At 51.5% G+C, this 18,940-nt stretch overlaps 1 protein-coding gene across 7 annotated transcripts; it reads right to left on the bottom strand.

Annotated features, from left to right (window-relative positions):
• Positions 1–1,468: 1,468 nt before the first annotated feature.
• Positions 1,469–16,004, bottom strand: LOC142821487 (uncharacterized). Of its 7 annotated transcripts, none has more exons than XM_075912516.1 (5): positions 15,565–16,004; positions 14,903–14,962; positions 11,180–11,380; positions 6,720–6,920; positions 1,469–5,106 (listed from the first exon to the last, which is right to left on the bottom strand). In XM_075912516.1, exons 3-5 carry the CDS (start codon positions 11,364–11,366, stop codon positions 2,990–2,992), a joined length of 2,505 nt encoding a protein of 834 aa, XP_075768631.1. In that variant the 5' UTR covers positions 11,367–11,380; positions 14,903–14,962; positions 15,565–16,004; the 3' UTR covers positions 1,469–2,989. The 7 variants fall into 7 exon arrangements, with proteins under 7 accessions (XP_075768631.1, XP_075768630.1, XP_075768633.1 ...); XM_075912515.1 differs by having other exon boundaries at positions 14,903–15,587; positions 15,862–15,987; XM_075912518.1 differs by lacking the exons at positions 11,180–11,380; positions 15,565–16,004 and adding an exon at positions 7,573–7,750 and having other exon boundaries at positions 14,903–15,035.
• Positions 16,005–18,940: the final 2,936 nt, after the last annotated feature.

Raw genomic sequence — 18,940 nt, forward strand, 5'->3', positions numbered from 1 at the left:
TGTGCAAGAAGTTTTGCGCAAGAACACGTCCACACTGCCATGTGTGAGCTGTGCTTTTGTGCAAGAGCATCCATGGCGGTGTGGATGCTCTCTTGTGCAAGAACTTTCCAATGGCTATTTTAGCCATAGGGCTCTCTTGCACAAGAAACCCCTGCCGAGCATCCACACTGCCCTCTTGTGCAAGAGACCCTGTGCAAGAGGGCTTACACCTGTTAAAAAAAGAGCATAGCTCTTGCACAAGAAGCCCTCTCTTACCACGCCGTACTGTAAATCTTCTTGCGCAAGAGCAGGCCGGCAGTGTGGACGCTCTGCGGATTCTTGCACAACAACAGCCATTCTTGCACAAGAACCCGCCAGGGTAGACATAGCTCTGCTGTTGAGTTCAAAGGCTGTATCAAGGGGCCGGGAATGACATCATAAAGATGATGATATTTCAGGGTTAGAAACTGGATAGGGGATTTTATGCCACCTCAGATATTGCTGACACAGTAGAACAGGGTTCTTGGCTTAAGCTGCTCCCAGTTGTCGTGGAATAAACACATGCTAGCTTTACGGTTCAAGACAGACAAAACCAAATTAATAACCCAGCTGGGGGCAGGGGGTTTTTGTCACAGATAGCAAGGAGTCACACCTTACCAATACAAGCCCCTTCCTCACACTCAAATGCCTGAGATATTTATACCTTCTTACAAAGTCACAGTGGAAATTTACAGAGAAAAGAGGAAGTAAGGCACTTCATCCTTAAATGGTAATCTCTGCTTGACCCAATAACAAATTGCAAGCAGTGCGATTTTTTTGTTTGTTTGTTTAACAGCATTGTGGTTTCTTCCTCAACTTGCTTAGGAAGCTCGCTTCTGACGCAGGATGCACTGCGTATGGTTCAGTCTTTGGCCAGGCTAGTGAGGCCTACCTCCACAGTATGTATTGGACAGAAATATTTTACTTGATTTAAAATAAAGTTTGATCAACTAACATGAGAAAGTTAAAAGGTTTAATCTCTAATAATTTAAATGCAACTGCCCAGATGCAGCCCTATCAAAATGGCTTGACTAATTATGTAATTAACAGTGAGTTTCCATTAGCAACAGTACTCTACAGAAGGTTTGCAGAGGGCAGGGCTGTGATTAGCTGGGAGGGCCAGGCCTGAGCACCACTGAGGGAATCCACTAAGGGCAAATTGCTCAAAACCAGGACTGCTGAAAGCCCTTGACTGGAGACCTTTCCAAAATAGGCAACAAACCAGTCACACTGAGCACTTCAGCTGCCAATCCAGCCTGCAGGAAGCCTCATGAGCAAAACCCCTCCAATACCCCAGCTCTTCCTATGCCACAATCAGCCCTGGGCTTACACACAGGTGAGGGGTTATACAGCCCAATCTCTCCAACCCAGAACAGATCCACCCAGTTCCAAAGAACCAGCCATGAATCCCTGGTCAATTTATACTTTAGATCTTACCCACCAGATCACAGTGGACCAATCCTTTAGAATCTAAAGGTTTATTAATAAAAGAAAGAAAAGGTTGAGAGTAAGGCTGTTAAGGAGAATACATTGTATACATCAATCAGCAAGTTCTTGATGCAGGATCTTAGCAGAGATGTTACAAACTGCTAGCATAAGTCTTTGGGGTACATCATATGTCAGGATGGGTCATCAATCCTTCCCCTGTCTCTGTCCTTAGCAAAGCTGCATCCGGGATAAGTAGCAAGACTGAAGACAAGATGGAGCCCCCCTCATGGCATTTGATATTCATTTCTGGTGTCTCCCAAGCTAGAGCTAGTCACATGGTCAAGTGACCTGTTTCATATGCCAGCAGCCATTGTGCCCTGGCTGCTTTGCAGCTTTCCACACACATTCCTCAGGTGTGTACTGGCCACCTTGAGAACCATTGTCCTTGGAGCCATACTGATTAGCATAGTCTCTCATTGGACATTCCTTCCTCATGACAGGCAGTCCATACACAGCATCAGCAGAGCCCATAGTCATAACTCCCCAAACAAACTCCAAACAAGTGCATGAATACCACACATAGAATCAGCAAAATATCAGCTTGCATTTGACACCTCGCATGGCTCACTCTGTACCAAATTTGGGGCAAACAGTTTCCCATGAGCACAGAAATGATCTTAAGGTGATTATGCTCACCTTAAAATCCAATAACGTGACAGGGGCCTCAAGAAAGGGTTGGGGTCTTGAAGAAGGGTCTGGGATGCAGAAACAGGCAGGATTCTGGCCTGGGGGAAGGTGCAGTGTGTGGCCAGGAGAGAGGGTGCAAGAAAAAAGGAGGGTGTCAGTGCAAGTTGGGGGTGCTGGCTGCTGGGGGAAAGGGAATTGAGGTGATTGGGAGGGAGTGTCTGGGAAGGACAGCAAATATTACCTGGCTTTGGGCCCCCTTGCAGCAACATCTCCAGTCACACTGTCCTGGACACCCCGGAGGGAGGCTCTACTGCTGCAGCAGCAGCCACACAGACTAGGACCAGCCCCAGACACCAGAGGCAGCACTACTGCACCCATTCACTCCAGGGCTAGAGGTGTAGCTGTTGCAGCCATGCGGCCCAGGACCAGCCCCAGAGGCACCCCTGACATGGCCATGTGGCCCTGGAGGCCAGCAGTGCAGTGGCAGCAGTGCCTCTAGTGCCAGCCTCAGGTTGTGTAGCAAAGACTCAGCCTAGCACTGCCTCCTCTCTAGTGGTTACAAAGCATGAAGAGTGGGTGGGGCTAAACTCCTTCCCCCTCAGTACATCTTCATTTGGAGGTGGGGCCTGGCACTGCCTTGTGGACAGGATCAAAGCCTTAGGCAGGCTGGATTCTGTCAACAGAGAAAAATTTTGCTCACCACCACTATAAGGTTTTTCACTGATGTGGATTCAACTATATGCAACAAGGCTTGAACTCTCACTATAGCATTTCCCAAAGTCAGAGCAGTTAAAGGATTTCTCTCCTGTGAGAGTTCTCATGGACAACAAGGTGTGACCTCTGACTGCAGCATTTCCTACTGTGAGAGCAGGTGAATAGCTTCTTCCATATGGGTTTTCCTATGTCTAACAAGGGTTGAGGTCCGACTGAACCTTTTCCCACAGTCAGAGCAGCTGAAGGGTTTCTTTCCTGTGTGAACTCTCCTATGGATAACAAGCTGTGACCTGTCATTGAATTTTTTCCCAAAGTCAGAGCAGGTGAAGGATTCCTCTCCTGTGTGGACTCTCCTATGGCTAACAAGGTGTGAACTCTGACTGAAGCTCTTCCCACAGTCAGAGCAGCTGAAGGGTTTCTCTCCTGTGTGGGCTCTCCTATGGGTAACAAGGTATGACTGCCAACTGAAGCTTTTCCCACAGTCAGAGCAACTGAAAGGTTTCTCTCCTGTGTGGACTCTCCTATGTCTAACAAGGTGTGACTTGAGACTGAAGCTTTTCCCACAGTCAGAGCAGCTGAAGGGTTTCTCTCCTGTGTGGACTCTCCTATGTCTAACAAGGTGTGACTTGAGACTGAAGCTTTTCCCACAGTCAGAGCAGGTGAAGGGTTTCTCCCCTGTGTGAATTCTTCTATGTCTAACAAGCTCTGACTGGTGATTTAATCTTTTCCCACAGTCAGAGCAGCTGAAGGGTTTCTCTCCTATGTGGTCTCTCTTATGTCTAACAAGGTGTGACTTGAGACTGAAGCTTTTCCCACAGTCAGAGCAGCTGAAGGGTTTCTCTCCTGTGTGGGCTCTCCTATGGGTAACAAGGTATGACTGCTGACTGAAGCTTTTCGCACAGTCAGAGCAGCTGAAGGGTTTCTCTCCTGTGTGGACTCTCCTATGTCTAACAAGGTGTGACTTGAGACTGAAGCTTTTCCCACAGTCAGAGCAGCTGAAGGGTTTCTCCCCCGTGTGAACTCTTCTATGTCTAACAAGCTCTGACCGGTGATTTAATCTTTTCCCACAGTCAGAGCAGCTGAAAGGTTTCTCCCCTGTGTGGTCTCTCTTATGTCTAACAAGATATGGCTGCCGACTGAAGCTTTTCCCACAGTCAGAGCAGCTGAAGGGTTTCTCTCCTGTATGGGCTCTCCTATGGGTAACAAGGTATGACTGCCGACTGAAGCTTTTCCCACAGTCAGAGCAGCTGAAGGGTTTCTCTCCTGTGTGGACTCTCCTATGTCTAACAAGGTGTGACTTGAGACTGAAGCTTTTCCCACAATCAGAGCAGCTGAAGAGTTTCTCCCCTGTGTGATCTCTCTTATGGATAACAAGCTGTGACTTGTGACTGAAGCTTTTTCCACAGTCAGAGCAGCTGAAGGGTTTCTCTCCCGTGTGAACTCTCCTATGGATAACAAGGTGTGACCTCCGACTGAAGCTTTTCCCACATTCAGAGCAGCTGAAGGGTTTCTCCCCTGTGTGAACTCTTCTATGTCTAACAAGCTCTGACTGGTGATTTAATCTTTTCCCACAGTCAGAGCAGCTGAAGGGTTTCTCTCCTGTGTGGGCTCTCTTATGGATAACAAGGTGTGACTTGTAACTGAAGCTTTTCCCACAGTCAGAGCAGCTGAAGGGTTTCTCACCCGTGTGAACTCTTCTATGTCTAACAAGCTCTGACTGGTGATTTAATCTTTTCCCACAGTCAGAGCAGCTGAACGGTTTCTCCCCTGTGTGGTCTCTCTTATGGATAACAAGGTGTGACTTGTGACTGAAGCTTTTCCCACAGTCAGAGCAGCTGAAGGGTTTCTCTCCCGTGTGAACTCTCCTATGGATAACAAGGCGTGACCTCTGACGGAAGCTTTTCCCACAGTCAGAGCAGCTGAAGGGTTTCTCTCCTGTTTGGGCTCTTTCATGTTTAATAAGAGTTGCACAGTCACTGCAAGGACAAGGTGAATGTTGATGGGGTATTTTCTTTTGAACAGTTTGTTTGTTTGTTTTCAACCTTCTGCTCCTGTGACTGGATTTATCCTGTCGTGCTCGTGGATGGTTTCCCTGCTGCCTTTGTAGACTACGCTGACTCTCAAAAGTCTCTCCTTCCTCAGGATTCTGAGAAACATGCCCTTCAGACCTTCCCACTAACACCCCACATGGAGTCATTTGCTCAGGTCCTTCCTCCTGAAGTCTCCTCTCACTGTTCTCATTCAGCATCCCATCACCTGCTGGGATAGAGAGAGAAACCACACAGGAGTCATTCCCTATGCTCTGCTGAAATAAAGTTGTGAATAGTGAATAGAAAATGGGGGACAAACCCAAAGAATGGCTGGAAAGACACAATAATCATGAGCTGAGTTCACTCTGCACCCCCATAACTCATTCCCCACCCAGTTTTCTCAGACTAGAATTGAAGACAGGCTGAAGGGCCAGTCAGACTTGATGAAAACACACAACCAACATCTGCTGCAAACACAGAAATTGGTTTGAGTCAGTTTAGCTGATTTCTCCCCTTCCTCCCCTTCCTCACAGCCTTGAAGATCCGGGATCTGCAGCTCTTCCCTTCGCTCCGCCCAGGAGAGCACATGAGCTTTGAAGACTGGAAATCCTATTCGGGGAGCAATTAATCAAGTGCTGATTTTGTTCATTAAGGTCTGTGCCATTCCTGCTTCAAAGCCAGGATCTGAGTCTCCTACCCAGAGAGGCTCCTTCCCCACCTTCCAGAGACTGGTCTCTGGCTGCTACAAGATCCCAGGACACACTAATTCCATCCTCCCCCTGCATCACTACCATGTTGGGAATAGCCCAGCTGACTCCCATGGGGAACTGAGCACTCTGCTGCACTCTACAGGATACAACTCAGTGTCCCTTAGGGCCTGTTGCATACTTAGGCAGGACAGGAACACACTGCTCATAAGGAGAGAGCTCTAAGACTTTCAGAACTGACAGACGCCTCTAGCCAGGACTCATATTTGAGCTGACACATGTCAGGTCTCTAGGGCTGGGAGGGAAAGGATCCAGCAGAGCTCTAGAGCCCTATGGGCTCTGTCCACAAAGCTCTTGGCTGGGGGCTGGACTTTCCCTGCTCTTGGGCTCAGATGCTCCACTTGAGCCAGAAGGAGGCAGGGGAATTGTCTGATCAGGAAAATGAAACGTTGGCTGGCCACTTCAGGTCCTGACTATGGTCCACACTCCTGATCATGACTGACTGTGCCATGGCGGGCCCTGTCAGCTTCCCACAACAACTGTCAGTCCTGAAGACCGCCAGGGCTGTGCCGGCCTTTTCCTGTGGCCAGCCAAGGTGGAGGCAGGATGAGCTGCTTCTCTGCTGCTTGTAGATGCTCCTGCAGCTCAGCTCCCCTTCCGCAGCCTTGGTTCTGCTCTGACAGCAACAGCAGCCCTCCTCTTGTGGCCAATCAGGCCTGCCATTTGGTGCCTCTCTGGCTTGCACAGAATCTGCCAGAGGCATGAAGGACTCTGAGTTGGCGCCTTCCTTCCAGGGGCTCAGAACAATACCACAAGAGGACCCTGCAGACACTAAGAGCAGCTGCAACCAGCCCCACAACTCTGGTCCCTGCCGTTCCTGCCTGGGCCCTTCCACTGAAACTCCGGCGAAGGCACAACATGGGCTAGATGGCTGGAACCACAATGAGACCTTGGCTGTGGGAAGAGCAGCACTGCTATTATGTCACTGAAGCACCTCTCACACAGGAACCAGGATTACTGGGGCAGATACTGCTGATATTGGGGGTTTGGGCAATGAGGGACCCTGAACCAAACCCAACCCAGCTGCTCCAGAACCCACCCAGCTTCTTTTACACAAGAGGACAGGAATCCTCACCCAGCCAGCTCACAGCCTCGTAATTCTCCCGCATCACATCCCTGTGGAGGGCTCTCTGGCCCGGGTCCAGCAGAGCCCATTCCTCCTCAGAGAAATACACAGCCACCTCCTTGAAGCTCACCGGCTCTGCCACGGCCATTTCCTGTCCCCGCCTCTGCAGGCCAGGGGCTGAGCTGGAGTCAGACATTGGTGTTCTGCAGCCTGTCGGGGAGAAGGAGTATCGGAGACATTTCAAAAAGGGCTTTAATCCTTTCCACACCAAAATTTACTCACACCAAAATAATTATACCCACCAGGAGACATTAAATTGCTGGGGGAATATTATCAATGTCTCCCTTGGTCACTGACCTTTGTTTGGCATTAGTAATGCCTCTATTGTCTCCTTAAAGTTTAGTCAGTATCCAGACAGCAGTGCCTGGTACAATAATTCCCTCTTTATAGTTCCCAGCACCAGACACATCTACAACCCCACACTGGTATATAACAATAGCCTGTTACATGGCCAATGTGCTAGGGCAGACCTTTTTCGACCCGATCAGATCCTACAGGATCTGTTGTTTGCTCTCCAGTGCTTCATCATTAATAACAGCTATTGTGCCATGCCCCTAAAGAAAGGCCCATGGGAAGGGGGTGGTATAAGGGACCATATTCCCCTATCCTTAACAAAGAACCTGGTCTATTTTTCATCTGTGGGGTAAAGGCTTAGAAATACCTGCCAGTGGGTTGGACAGGACGGTGTTCCCTAGGACATGCTGTGCCTGGAGGATTAACGGTACACCCACACATTACAGCTCCAGGTTTTACAAACCTTGGAAGCTTCCTGCATCCATCCAAGAGGAAATTTACTATTTACCCTTTTGTGAGACGCCCCACAGGTTTTCATCGATTTGCCCGTGCATTTCTGCCTTAGTGTAGCTGAACTTGAACAAGCCATAGTAAATGTGTTAGGGCAACTAGAAATAGCTTTCAACCACATTGCAGATGCCCTAGGCCTGCTCAACGAGCCGATCCAATCATTGGCCTGCTTTGCCCTGCAAAACAGGATAGCATTAGATGCAATTTTGGCTCAACAAGGAGGAGTTTGTGCTGTAATTAATCAGTCTTGCTGTTGCTATGTAAATCATTCAGGGCAGATTGAACAGGATGTGTCTGCCATAAAAGATGCAGTTAAAGTGTTACATGCTGTAGGTAAAAATGGAGAAATCTCATGGCTAAGTTGATTAGCCCAACAACTGGGACTCTCCTTAACTCCTTTCCTACATTCTATCATAACCACTGTTTGGATTATTTTGATTGTAGTAATTGCCTTTTGTATAATATTGTGTGTTGTAAGATGCTTGGTTAATGCAGCCATTTCCTCTGCGCACATTCGATATACAGCGCTGGGAAAAGATCCCAGCCAATTCCTCGACCCCAAGCCCTCTAATCAGGCCATCGGGTACTTTTAGATTCCTGCAAGGTGGGCAAGAGGTGCTGGCACACCACCGTCTTGCATTCCCGGGACTGGTGTGTCATATCAGGGGGTGGAATGTAGCCAGACAGGCCCCCCCCCCGTCACATCCATCGTTTGCCCCTCTGAGGTGCCTGGAGAATGCAGGGCAGAGAGAAGCAATAAAATCAGCATAGCCTTTGAAGCCTCAATGCGAGGCCAGGATATGCCGGCTCATCTGACCCTGGGTAAGCTGAAAACATAGATATGAGAAAGAACAATTAAGGCAATAAACTGACCTCGAGGCTGCAAGAACTTCCCTGGCTGACACCTATATTGATATGATCACACACAGTCGTCCCTGGGAGAGGAATCTCCCACTGAGAAAAGAATGCCCAGTTCTCCCAATTTAGTTCTCTCTCTTACAAGTGCTGTTTCCGTAACCCCAAATGTTTCCTAGGACAGGGTGGTTAGCCCTGTGCCAAACCCCCAACCTGGAGGACCAGGGACCACACTTTGTCTTATCTCTACCCTTCGACCTGTCTGGCATGGAAAAGCCTACCAGGAGCACAAAGCTCCAGCCAGCATAGTTCAGCTTTGGGTAGTATCATCACCCCAGATGGTGGAAGTAAGCAAGACATTCAAAATAGACTGAGTAAAGCACAAAATGCCTTTATCAGTATGAATAACATCTGGAAATCCTCAAAGTATAGCGTGTGCACCAATATGAAACTATACAGCAGCTGTGTTCTTCCAGTGCTTCTCTATGGAGCACAATGTTGGCGCATGATACAACGAGACCTTACTAAATTGTCTACATTCCATACCAAGAATCTTAGAAGAATAATCAGGATATTTTGGCCAAATAAAATTTCCAACAAAGACCTATTGTCTCTGTGTAAACAAGAAGATATGGCCACTATAATTATGAAAAGACGCTGGTGATGGATAGGTCATATGTTACGAAGAGAAGACGGATCTATTACGAAAATTGCACTCCACTGGAAACCAGATGGGAAGAGAAAGAGAGGAAGACCAAAAACAACCTGGCGCCAAACGGTAGAACAAGAATTAAAAGACCATCATCACACTTGGGGAACAATAGGCGCTTTGGCCTGTGACCGACAGAAGTGGAAGGACTTTGTTGCTGCCCTATGCGCCATTGGCATAACGGGCAGTAAGTAAGTAAGTAAGTCTTACAAGTGCAAATTTAGTTCACAACTCCCTTGTAAGAACTGGTGTCACAAAGATGGACCAGCACCATTTGGCATCACAGATAAGAAAGAGAAATACGTGACCCCATGGGTATAAAGATGGGTCCAGCAGCACACTCACTTTGAGCATCAATCTACCATCTATCTGCTGGTCGGGTTAGGTGATTGACCTCCCGAGGTCCACGGAGACGCCCACCTCGTATTTCGTGTTTCCGAGGAATTGAGGGACCGATCCTGGCCTGACACACTGGGACCGAGTGATGCAGAAGGGGGAAAAAATTGTACCCGAATGTGTCCTTTTGTTTTAGTGCATGCATAGAATAGAGCTCTTTAAAGATTAAGCTGTCACTTGGTACCATTATTTCTATTTTCTATCTTCCTTCTTCCTGTGTAACCATAAGAACTGTATTTGCTAGCAGTTAAGAAATAGAGCAATAGCCATTGTAACCATATGGTTTATAAGCTTCTTTAATAAACCCGTAACTGTTAAAGCTGTAACCTGACTCCCTCAGTTGCTGTAATAGAACCAAGCACAATTTAAAAGAACTTCAGCCAGTCATAAGGGACAGATATAGGAAGAGCTGGGGAATTTGGATCATGTCGCTTCCAGAGGACAGATCTGTAGGGGCATCTCTCAGTCTTCCCTAGGCTGCCCGCTGCGAAGGGATCCTGTATCCTAGTAGTTAAAATCTGAGATGTAATAAGCTCTTCCTATAAACTCTAGGGTGTCTATCAGCCTGTTGGCTGCCCTCCGCGAATGGATCCCGATCCTAGCGGACTAAGACACGGACGTTAAACTCCTCAGGGCACCTGTCAGTCTCTCCTAGACTGCCCACTGCGATGGGGCCTTATGTCCCAGCAGTTGAAGACTCGGGTGTAACACACACACACACACACACACACACACACACACACACTGCCCAGACCCTCGGCTGACACAGGGGGAGAAGGGGAATTGGAGACATTTCAAACAGGGCTTTAATCTTTTCCACACCCCAATTCTGCCCAGGCTCTGTTGCTGGTGACACACATGCTGGACTCTGCAGTTTTGGGCAAACGCTGAGTCTAGATATTCCATAAACACCACACATGAGTTAGATCGGAAAGCCAGATTAATTTTTCTCAATATCTGGCTTCAGTTACATTACCCTGCCTGCAACAATGGGATTCAGTTCTCAGCACCTAATGTTGCTGCTAACAAGCCACATATTCATCTGCCTGAACATGGACATAGGTTTAATTGAATTTGGGCTGCTGTATTTATAATCCTTAGTCTTCATGCATTGATTTGCAGCCCAAACTTTGGTACTCTCATCTGACACAGACTTTATAAACTCTCTCCACAACAGAGAGGAAGTGAAGTTAATATGAGTATTCAGATGCATATTATTAAACACGTGTGCTGAGTGTTTGCAGGATAAGACCTTAAAATTCATGAATTCATGGCATCAGAAGCTATCCTTAGTCATGCAGTCTGTCCCCTCTGCAGCACAAGCACAAGGGGACCCTGCAGACATTAAGAGTAGCTGCACACAGTCACACAACTCTGATACCTGCCATTCCTGCCTGGGCCCTTCCACTGACACTCCGGCAAAAGCACAACATGGGCAAGGTGGCTGGAACCACGAGACCTTGGCTGTGGGAAGAGCAGCACCACTATTATGTCACTGAATCTCCTCTCACACAAGAGCCAGGATTACTGGGGCAGATACTGCTGATATTGGGGGTTCGGGCAATGAGGGACCCTGAACCAAACCCAATCCTGCTGTTCCAGATCCCATCCAGCTTTTGTTACACAAGGGGACAGGAATCCTCACCCAGCCAGCTCACAGCCTCGTAATTCTCCCGCATCACATCCCTGTAGAGGGCTCTCTGGCCCGGGTCCAGCAGAGCCCATTCCTCCTCAGAGAAATACACAGCCACCTCCTTGAAGTTCACCAGCTCTGCCACAGCCATTTCCTGTCCCTGGCTCTGCAGGCCAGGGGCTGAGCTGGAGTCAGACATTGGTGTTCTGCAGCCTGTCGGGGAGAAGGAGAATCGGGGTATGTCTACACTACAAAGTTAGTTCGAACTAATGGACGTTAGTTTGAACTAACTTTCATAGGCGCTACACTAGCACTCCGTTAGTTCGAATTTAATTCGAACTAACGGAGCGCTTAGTTCAAACTAGGAAAACCTCATTTTACGAGAATTAAGCCTAGTTCGAACTAGCTAGTTCGAATTAAGGGGTGTGTAGCCCCTTAATTCGAACTAGTGGGAGGCTAGCCCTCCCCAGCTTTCCCTGGTGGCTGCTCTGGCCAACACCAGGGAAACTCGTCTGCCCCCCTCCCGGCCCCGGACCCCTTAAAGGGGCACGGGCTGGCTACGGTGCCCGTGCCAGGTGCAAGCCTGCCAGCACCCAGCCAGCAGACCCTGCCCCTGGCACGGATCAAGCCAGCCACCCGATGCCCCCCAGCCCTCCCCCTCTTCCCGGGACCAGGCTGGCAGCTCCCGGGAGCTTGCCCGGGACCGCAAGAGGCGGGCACCCGCCTGGGCTAGTGCAGACATCATGGACCTCATCCACGATCTTCACACTAGGCACAGGAAAGTGGCCGGCTAGGGCAGGAGAGCTGCCAGCCTGGCCACCCAGGAGCAGGTGTGCAAGAGAATCAAGGGGGTCCACTGAGACCCCCGACCCTGAGCCCTGAGCTTACAATGGCCATCCTGGGTCAGACCAAAGGTCCATCTAGCCCAGTAGCCTGTCTGCCAACAGCGGCCAACCCTAGGAACCCTGGAGGGGATGGACCGAAGACAGTGACCAAGCCATTTGTCTCATGCCATCCCTCTCCAGCCTTCCACAAACCTTGGCCAGGAACACCACTCCTACCCCCTGGCTAATAGCACTCCATGGACCCAACCTCCATGATTTGATCTCACGTCCCTTTAAACTCTGTTCCAGTTCTAGCCCTCACAGCCTCCTGCAGCAAGGAGTTCCACAGGTTGACTCTTTGCTTTGTGAAGAACAACTTTCTGTTACTAGTTTGAAGCCTGCTACCCATTCCTTTCCTTTGGTGTCCTCTAGTCCTTCTTTATGGGAACTAATGAAGAACTTTTCTGTATGCACCCTCTCCATCCAACTCCTGCTTTTAGAGACCTCTATCCTGTCCCCCCTCCGTCTCCTCTTTTCTAAGCTGAAAAGTCCCAGTCTCTTTAGCCTCTCTTCATATGGGACCTGTTCCCAATCCCTGATCAGTGTAGTTGCCCTCCCTTCTCCCAGCCTCTCTCTTCCCCTCTCCCACCTCCTTTTCCCAGTCTCCCCCAGTTTTGTTCAATAAAGACAGATTCCATTTTTGGACACAATTGTCCTTTATTTTGTATATCAAGAAAAGGGGCTAGGGAAGGGTAAGTGGAAGGAGGTGAGGGAGGAATGGGGTACGAGCCCCCGATGGGGAGGACTGGGCTGGCTCTGTGGGCTTCTGGGGGTGGAAGCTCTCCTGCAGCCCCCCAATTGCCCCCTCTCCCCAGATGGCAGCCTGCGGCAAGTGCAGCCGGGCTGATGGCTGAGTGCTGTGATGTGCCCAGTGTGGGTACTCCGGGCACTCCAAGCCAGGACTGCTTTGCAAGTGGGGCACCCCTGAGAACTGTCTGTCCGGGGTGGGGGTCAGGACCCTTTAAGCGCAGCCCTCGGCTAGCCTGAGACAGCATCTCCACGCTCTAAGTCCTCCTCTGATGCCCTGCCGGCACTGCTTCCGGCCATCCTTAAGCCCGGTTCAGGGTCCACTTAATGTGGACATGCTAGTTCGAATTAGCAAAACGCTAATTCGAACTAGTTTTTAGTTCTAGATGCGTTAGTTCAAATTAGCTTAGTTCAAATTAACTAATTCGAACTAAGTTAGTTCGAATTAGTGCTGTAGTATAGACGTACCCTCGGTTAGCCCAACAGCTGGGACTCTCCTTAACTCCTTTCCTACATTCTATCATAACCAGTATTCAGATGCATATTATTAAACACGTGTACTGAGTATTTGCAGGATAAGACCTTAAAATTCATGAATTCATGGCATCAGAAACTATCCTTAGTCATGCAATCTGTCCCCTTTGTGGCACAAGCCATTACACTTAGCCCAGCTACCCAGGCACAAAGCTCTGTTCCCCTACAGCATGTTTTCTAGAAAGTCACCCAGTATTGATATGAAGACATCAAGAGATGGAGAACCCACCAGTTCTTTGCTCATTTGTTTCAGCAGCTAATCCTCTTACCCATCAAATAGTTGTGCCTTTTCTCTAGCCTGAAATTTTCCAGCTGCAGCTTTCAGTTATTGGCTCTCACTGAACTGTATCCACTAGACCAGGGGTGGGCAATTCATTTTGATGGCGGGGGAGGGGAGGGGAGAACTCCAAGATTTTGGAAAGTGGTTGAGAGCTGCACTCTTCCAAGACATTAAGCAGGAAATACAGCGTATGGGCTGGACACCGGAAGAAGAAGGGAGTTTTATGTGATGGTTTGGGATGCAGGGGGGAAAGAGGGGTCTGGGAAGGAGTTTGGGTGAAGGAAGCTGGTGTGAATTGGAGCACTGGATTAGCCAACTACTCATGAGATATTTAAAGAAAAGTTAATTTAGAGAAGTGGCTGAGTGGACAAATAAGGGGTTGAGGGTTTCTGACAATGAAGAGCTTCTTGCATACTTGAATGCAGGAAGAGAACAAAGAGTTTGGGTATGTGGAATGGGGGGCAGGAGTGGGGAGGGCAGAGAATTAGGAGAGGAAGAGAGAGGTTGGGGTGCCAGAGGCAAGCTTTAACCAGGAGACTTACCTGAGTGACTCCCAACCAGCAGCCAAGCACCTCTCTGAGGCAGGCAGGTAGCCTGCCCAATCCTTGCAAAGGCTGCGGGGCCATGTGGGTGTGTGAATAACTATGAGCTGGAGAGCAGGGGGCACGATGCTTCCTTTCTGGACAGAAACCAGCCAATGAGATTGTCCTGGGAGTGGAAGCATTGCCTGCCGCCTTCACACTTCCTCTCCAGGCTCACCTTCGCTTTTAGTGGCTTGCAGGTGGGAAGTGGGAAGCACAGAAGAAGCCCATGGTTCGCCAAGCATCAGTGGGCCAGATCCGATGGCCTGGCGAGCTAGATCCGGCCCATAGGTTGTATTTTGCCCAGGCCTGCACTAGACCGAAGAGCCCTTGGGGATCTAGCAGTTTCTCGTCATGAACAAACTGATACCATGGAAGCCAGTGAGCTCTCAGCCTTTCATCCTATTTACTGTTTGAAACCAACCCCATATTGAAACTGACCAAGCAGTGAAATCCGAGCCTGAAGGTGCCGTCCGTTGTGTGCTTTAACGTCACCCCTATAGCATCACACCCCGTAGATCAGTGATTCTCAAAGTGTCTGCAGGTCCCTATGCAGTGCCCCTGTGGCTCCTCTCTGATCAGTGGGTGAGATTTAGGGCTGTGAGCACCGTGGTCACTGGGTCTGGTTGGTAACTTCAATGACAATCCTATGAAGATGTTTTCACTGGAGTTTTCTCATCATTTAAAGAATCTCCACCTGCAAACTCACCTTGTCTGAAAGCTCCCAGGGATTTTCCTCTTGCTCTCTCCAGTGCAGAGGGCAGAGTGTCTGGTGGAGGAAGAGATAAGGGAGGTGAAACTTTCTGTGTCCTCTCTCGCTTGGGCACCTGCCAGCAATGGAGCCAACATCTCTGCAGCCTCATCCCCGCCCAAAGAGACACAAACTGAAAGTGAGATTTACTTTTCCCTCCTCATCCCCTCACCTGGTTTCTCTCAGTCACTTACCACCTCTTGTCATAACCTAGAGCTGCGCTAGGGAAAGACGTTGCCATGACATTAACTTTACCTATTCTGATCCCTTGACACCAACGGGAGGCTTAGAGTTTGCAAACCCCTGGCTCTATTTACAAGCAGTTGTGTCTGTTTGCTCAGTGTCTCTAAGGAGAGCATCACGATGGGGCCATCATTCTCCAGGGAGGTGACAGCTCTAGGAAATATCTGAAGTCAGACTGTGCCCCTGAATGGGGAATTCCAGAGTCTGCTGTGCAAGGGTTAGACCCTCAGAATTAACTGAGTCAGAGACATTTCTATCCAACATCTGGCTGTTGGGGAGATGTGGTGCTGTTGGGGACCTGGGGAGATGTGGTGCCAACATCAGCTCCGAGCTCTTTCCCTCCGCTGTGCAGTGTGACAGGAGTGCGAGCCACCTACCTGTTCAAGCTGTTTCTTACGTCCTACAGAAAAGAGACAGAAAAGAATCTCAGCTGCACTGGACACACACAGGGAAGGCAATTTGCAAATATGGGGAAGAGACGCCCTGACCTGGCCCCAGGGCCATAGATACTAATAGGTCTGTGCCTGTGACTCTGCAAAGCACAACAGTCACTCGCATGGCAGCAATGCACACACCGAGTTACACCCAGATCTGATGGCTGGACTCCAGCACTTGTTATTCAGGAGCCTCTCTTCTTTGCATGGGGAGCTGGGATGTTTCTCCCTCAGTCTCACCTGCAGGAATTCACTCCCTGGCTTCTGACACTTCCCCTTCAGCTCACTGATCCGCTCGCTGAGATGGGAAATCTGTGCGGAGAGTTTCCCGTCAGCGTCAGTCTGGAGTCTCCCAATCTGCTCGTTCAGCTTCTCCAGCTGGGCCAGCAGGAGTCGCTCTTGTTCCTCCAGGAACTGCTGCAGCTGCTGAAACTCGGCCACAATCTTCGCCTCTCGGCTTGTGTCGAGCGTGAGCGTCTGGAAGCACCGACAGCCAGAGACAGACGGGCCAATGGGCCCTGCACGGAACGTGCAACATTCAGCCACAGAGAGGCAGCAGTGAGCGGCCTGAGTCCTCTGCCCGGCCGGAGCAGCCCCCCACAGACAGCACAGGAAGGTGGGTCACAGCCCTGACCCCAGCCCAGCTGTGCCCCTTCCCCAACTCCCACAAGCCGAGCTGCAGCCCCCCCGCACTCCACCTGGCCAACTCCCCCCCCCGCCTGTGTGAGCCCCTCCTACAACCTCCCCCCCCACTGAGGCCCTGCCCCACAACCCTTCTCCCCCCGCTGGAACAAAGGCGCAGCCACGCACCCAGCAGGGGCCGCTCCACAGACACAGGAGGAGGCGGGTCAAGAGCAAGGCCCCCGGCAGCTATAGGCGAAACTCGTGCATGCGTGGCGCAGGGCTCTCCCAGCTACCAGGAGCAGCGGGAGCGCCTGGGAGCCAATGAGGTGCCGCGGAGGGAAACAAACAAACAGCCCCGCTCCCCCAGCCACGCAGAGCCCCGCTCCCAGGGCCCCCCCAGCATTAACTACCCGGCCCCGCCCACCTCGCTCTGCTCCCCGCTCTCCCGAAGCAGCGCCGTGAATAAGGGCACCAAGGACTGCCTGAGGGCGCGCGGCGCATGCGCAGTGACCGCAGCAAAGTTCGCTGCCTCCCTCTGCTCGCTCGCGGAGTCAGATGCTGCTGCGGGCCGGGAGTGACAGGCGGTACCGAATGGTGGGGCCCGATGAGATCGCGCATGCGCAGAAGGTCAGTGACTCTGCTATGAGTCCAGCACCAGCGCTTATGTCAGACCAGGAGCTTCCTGGCCTCGCACCCTCTTCCCGGCAAGTCCCTGGCTGCTCCGCCCAGCTCCTGGGCTCTGCCCCATGCCTGTCCCTGGCTGCCGGGCTGCTCCCCCCCGCAGGCCATGGAGCTGCGGGGTGATGGCTCCAGCTCCTCTGGGTTCCTGTGGAGTCAGATTGACCCCCCCCCCCCGGCTGTAGGAACCGCCACCCTCCCAATAGCAACCGCCCCCCCCATGATTCTCTGCCGGCCTGTTGCTGCTGGGGGCTGGTATCACACCTGTCCCATCTTTGCTGCTTCTCCTGTTCCCCGCCCCGCAGCCCCTGGCAGTGCGCTGGGAGCCGGGACATTCCCACCCCAGTGCGGCCCCTCTCCCCTCCGACTGGCCCAGGGACACAGGCTGGAATAGGGGAGGGGTCTGTCAGTTTCCCCTCCTGCCTCTCTCCAGCTTTTCCTCCAGGTCTGGGTGGTCCTGGTGGCTGGGACATTCCCATTCCCAGCCCCATGTGCTGCTGCCCCACTCTGCCCCACCCCCCACATTGGTCACCAGCCCGTAGGGCAGGGGTGCAATGTTCCGATGGATACGGGATACGCCTGTCACAATGATCAACCTCTGCCTTTGCCCATCCCCCTCGGAGCCTCAGAACAGGAGGCCAAGGGTCCCTCCCGCTGTTGAATGTGGACAGGTCTGGCCTGGCCTCTTTCTCCCCAGTTCCCCCTGCCCCTCCCCATTCCCCCTGGGCTCTGCCCCCCCCACCCTGTCCAGAAGCTGGAGCCTTGCCCAGACAGGAGAAGCCCTGGGGTGCCAATGCAGCTGGGGCCATCACAGGACAATTCCCCTGGCAGCAGGGGGGAGGGGGAGGCTCAAAAGCTGCCCCTGGCTCTGCCCAGGACAGATGTAGGATCCATGGATACTACCACTGCCCAGCCAGCTCTTACTGTGACGTGAAGGGGGTAAGAACCACAAGGGCAGTGGAGGGGAGCCTCAGACTTTCCACGTGCTCTGGCTGGGGGTGTGGACATGGGCTGGGGCTGCTTATGGGCCCCCCACCAGTGTTTCCTGTAAGCTGAGCGCTTGGGCAGCCACTCAGGAGCAATTCAGGTGCTGCCCAGCTGATTAGCAGAGTCCCCACAGCCAGCTGCCTGGGTTTGAGTGGTGCACATCTGCACCTGCCAGAGTGCATAGAACAACATTTATTCCACACATATATGGAAAAAATTTGAGGAAACCTTGCCCCTGTCCTAGCAGGACAGCCTGAGTGACAGATAGCCTGCTCCCTCCCCAAGCCCCCCAACACTCTGGTTTCTGCCCAACCCAAAGGAGCGTTTGCCCCAACTCACTGGCACCTCCTGGCTGAAAGCAAACCCAGCACCTGCAGCCAGTCCTATGGCACCGTCACCAGCAATTTACTGGCCCAGAGAAGGGAAGGAGAGTTACTCACACAGCAAACGCAGCAGCCAGAAACACGCACACGCACATGGTGCACTCCTGCCTGGCCCAGGGAATAGAGGCGCCTCTGGTGAACCAGCTCAGTGTGTCCTGTAGCACCAGCCCACCAGCTGCAGATTCCTCAGTTTGTGCCAAACCCTCCCCTCCACCATCCCCCTCCCTCCCTGCCCCACCCCCCTGTCTAAGCCTGGGAGAGAGAAAGTTCTTCCTGCCCTGGCTCATCCTTCCCTCCCCCAGAGCTCACACTGATAAGAGGGTTTGGGGCCCAGCTCCTCTTCAAGGGCAGGCAGAGGAGGGGAGCAGCTAACAGAGTCTTATGCTCCACAGTGGCTTGTCTGGTGTCTGGAGCTCCCTGTGCCAGGCAGGAGATGCCCCCTCCCCCGTCCCCTGGACAGACCAGGGTCTCACACTTGGCTCTGCCCTTCTCCTGGCCTTGGGCTGCTCCCGGTGTCACAACAAACCCTCGACCAGCCCCTGAGAAACACTGAACCCTCGCCCAGCGCCACAGGCACAGCCAGTCCCAGGGGTCAGCACCGGCAGCCACCCCCCAGTATTTCCCAGAGTATTTCCCAGCCCTGTCTC

This window comes from Pelodiscus sinensis, chromosome 31, assembly GCF_049634645.1.
Source record: "Pelodiscus sinensis isolate JC-2024 chromosome 31, ASM4963464v1, whole genome shotgun sequence".
Lineage (NCBI taxonomy): Eukaryota > Metazoa > Chordata > Testudines > Trionychidae > Pelodiscus > Pelodiscus sinensis.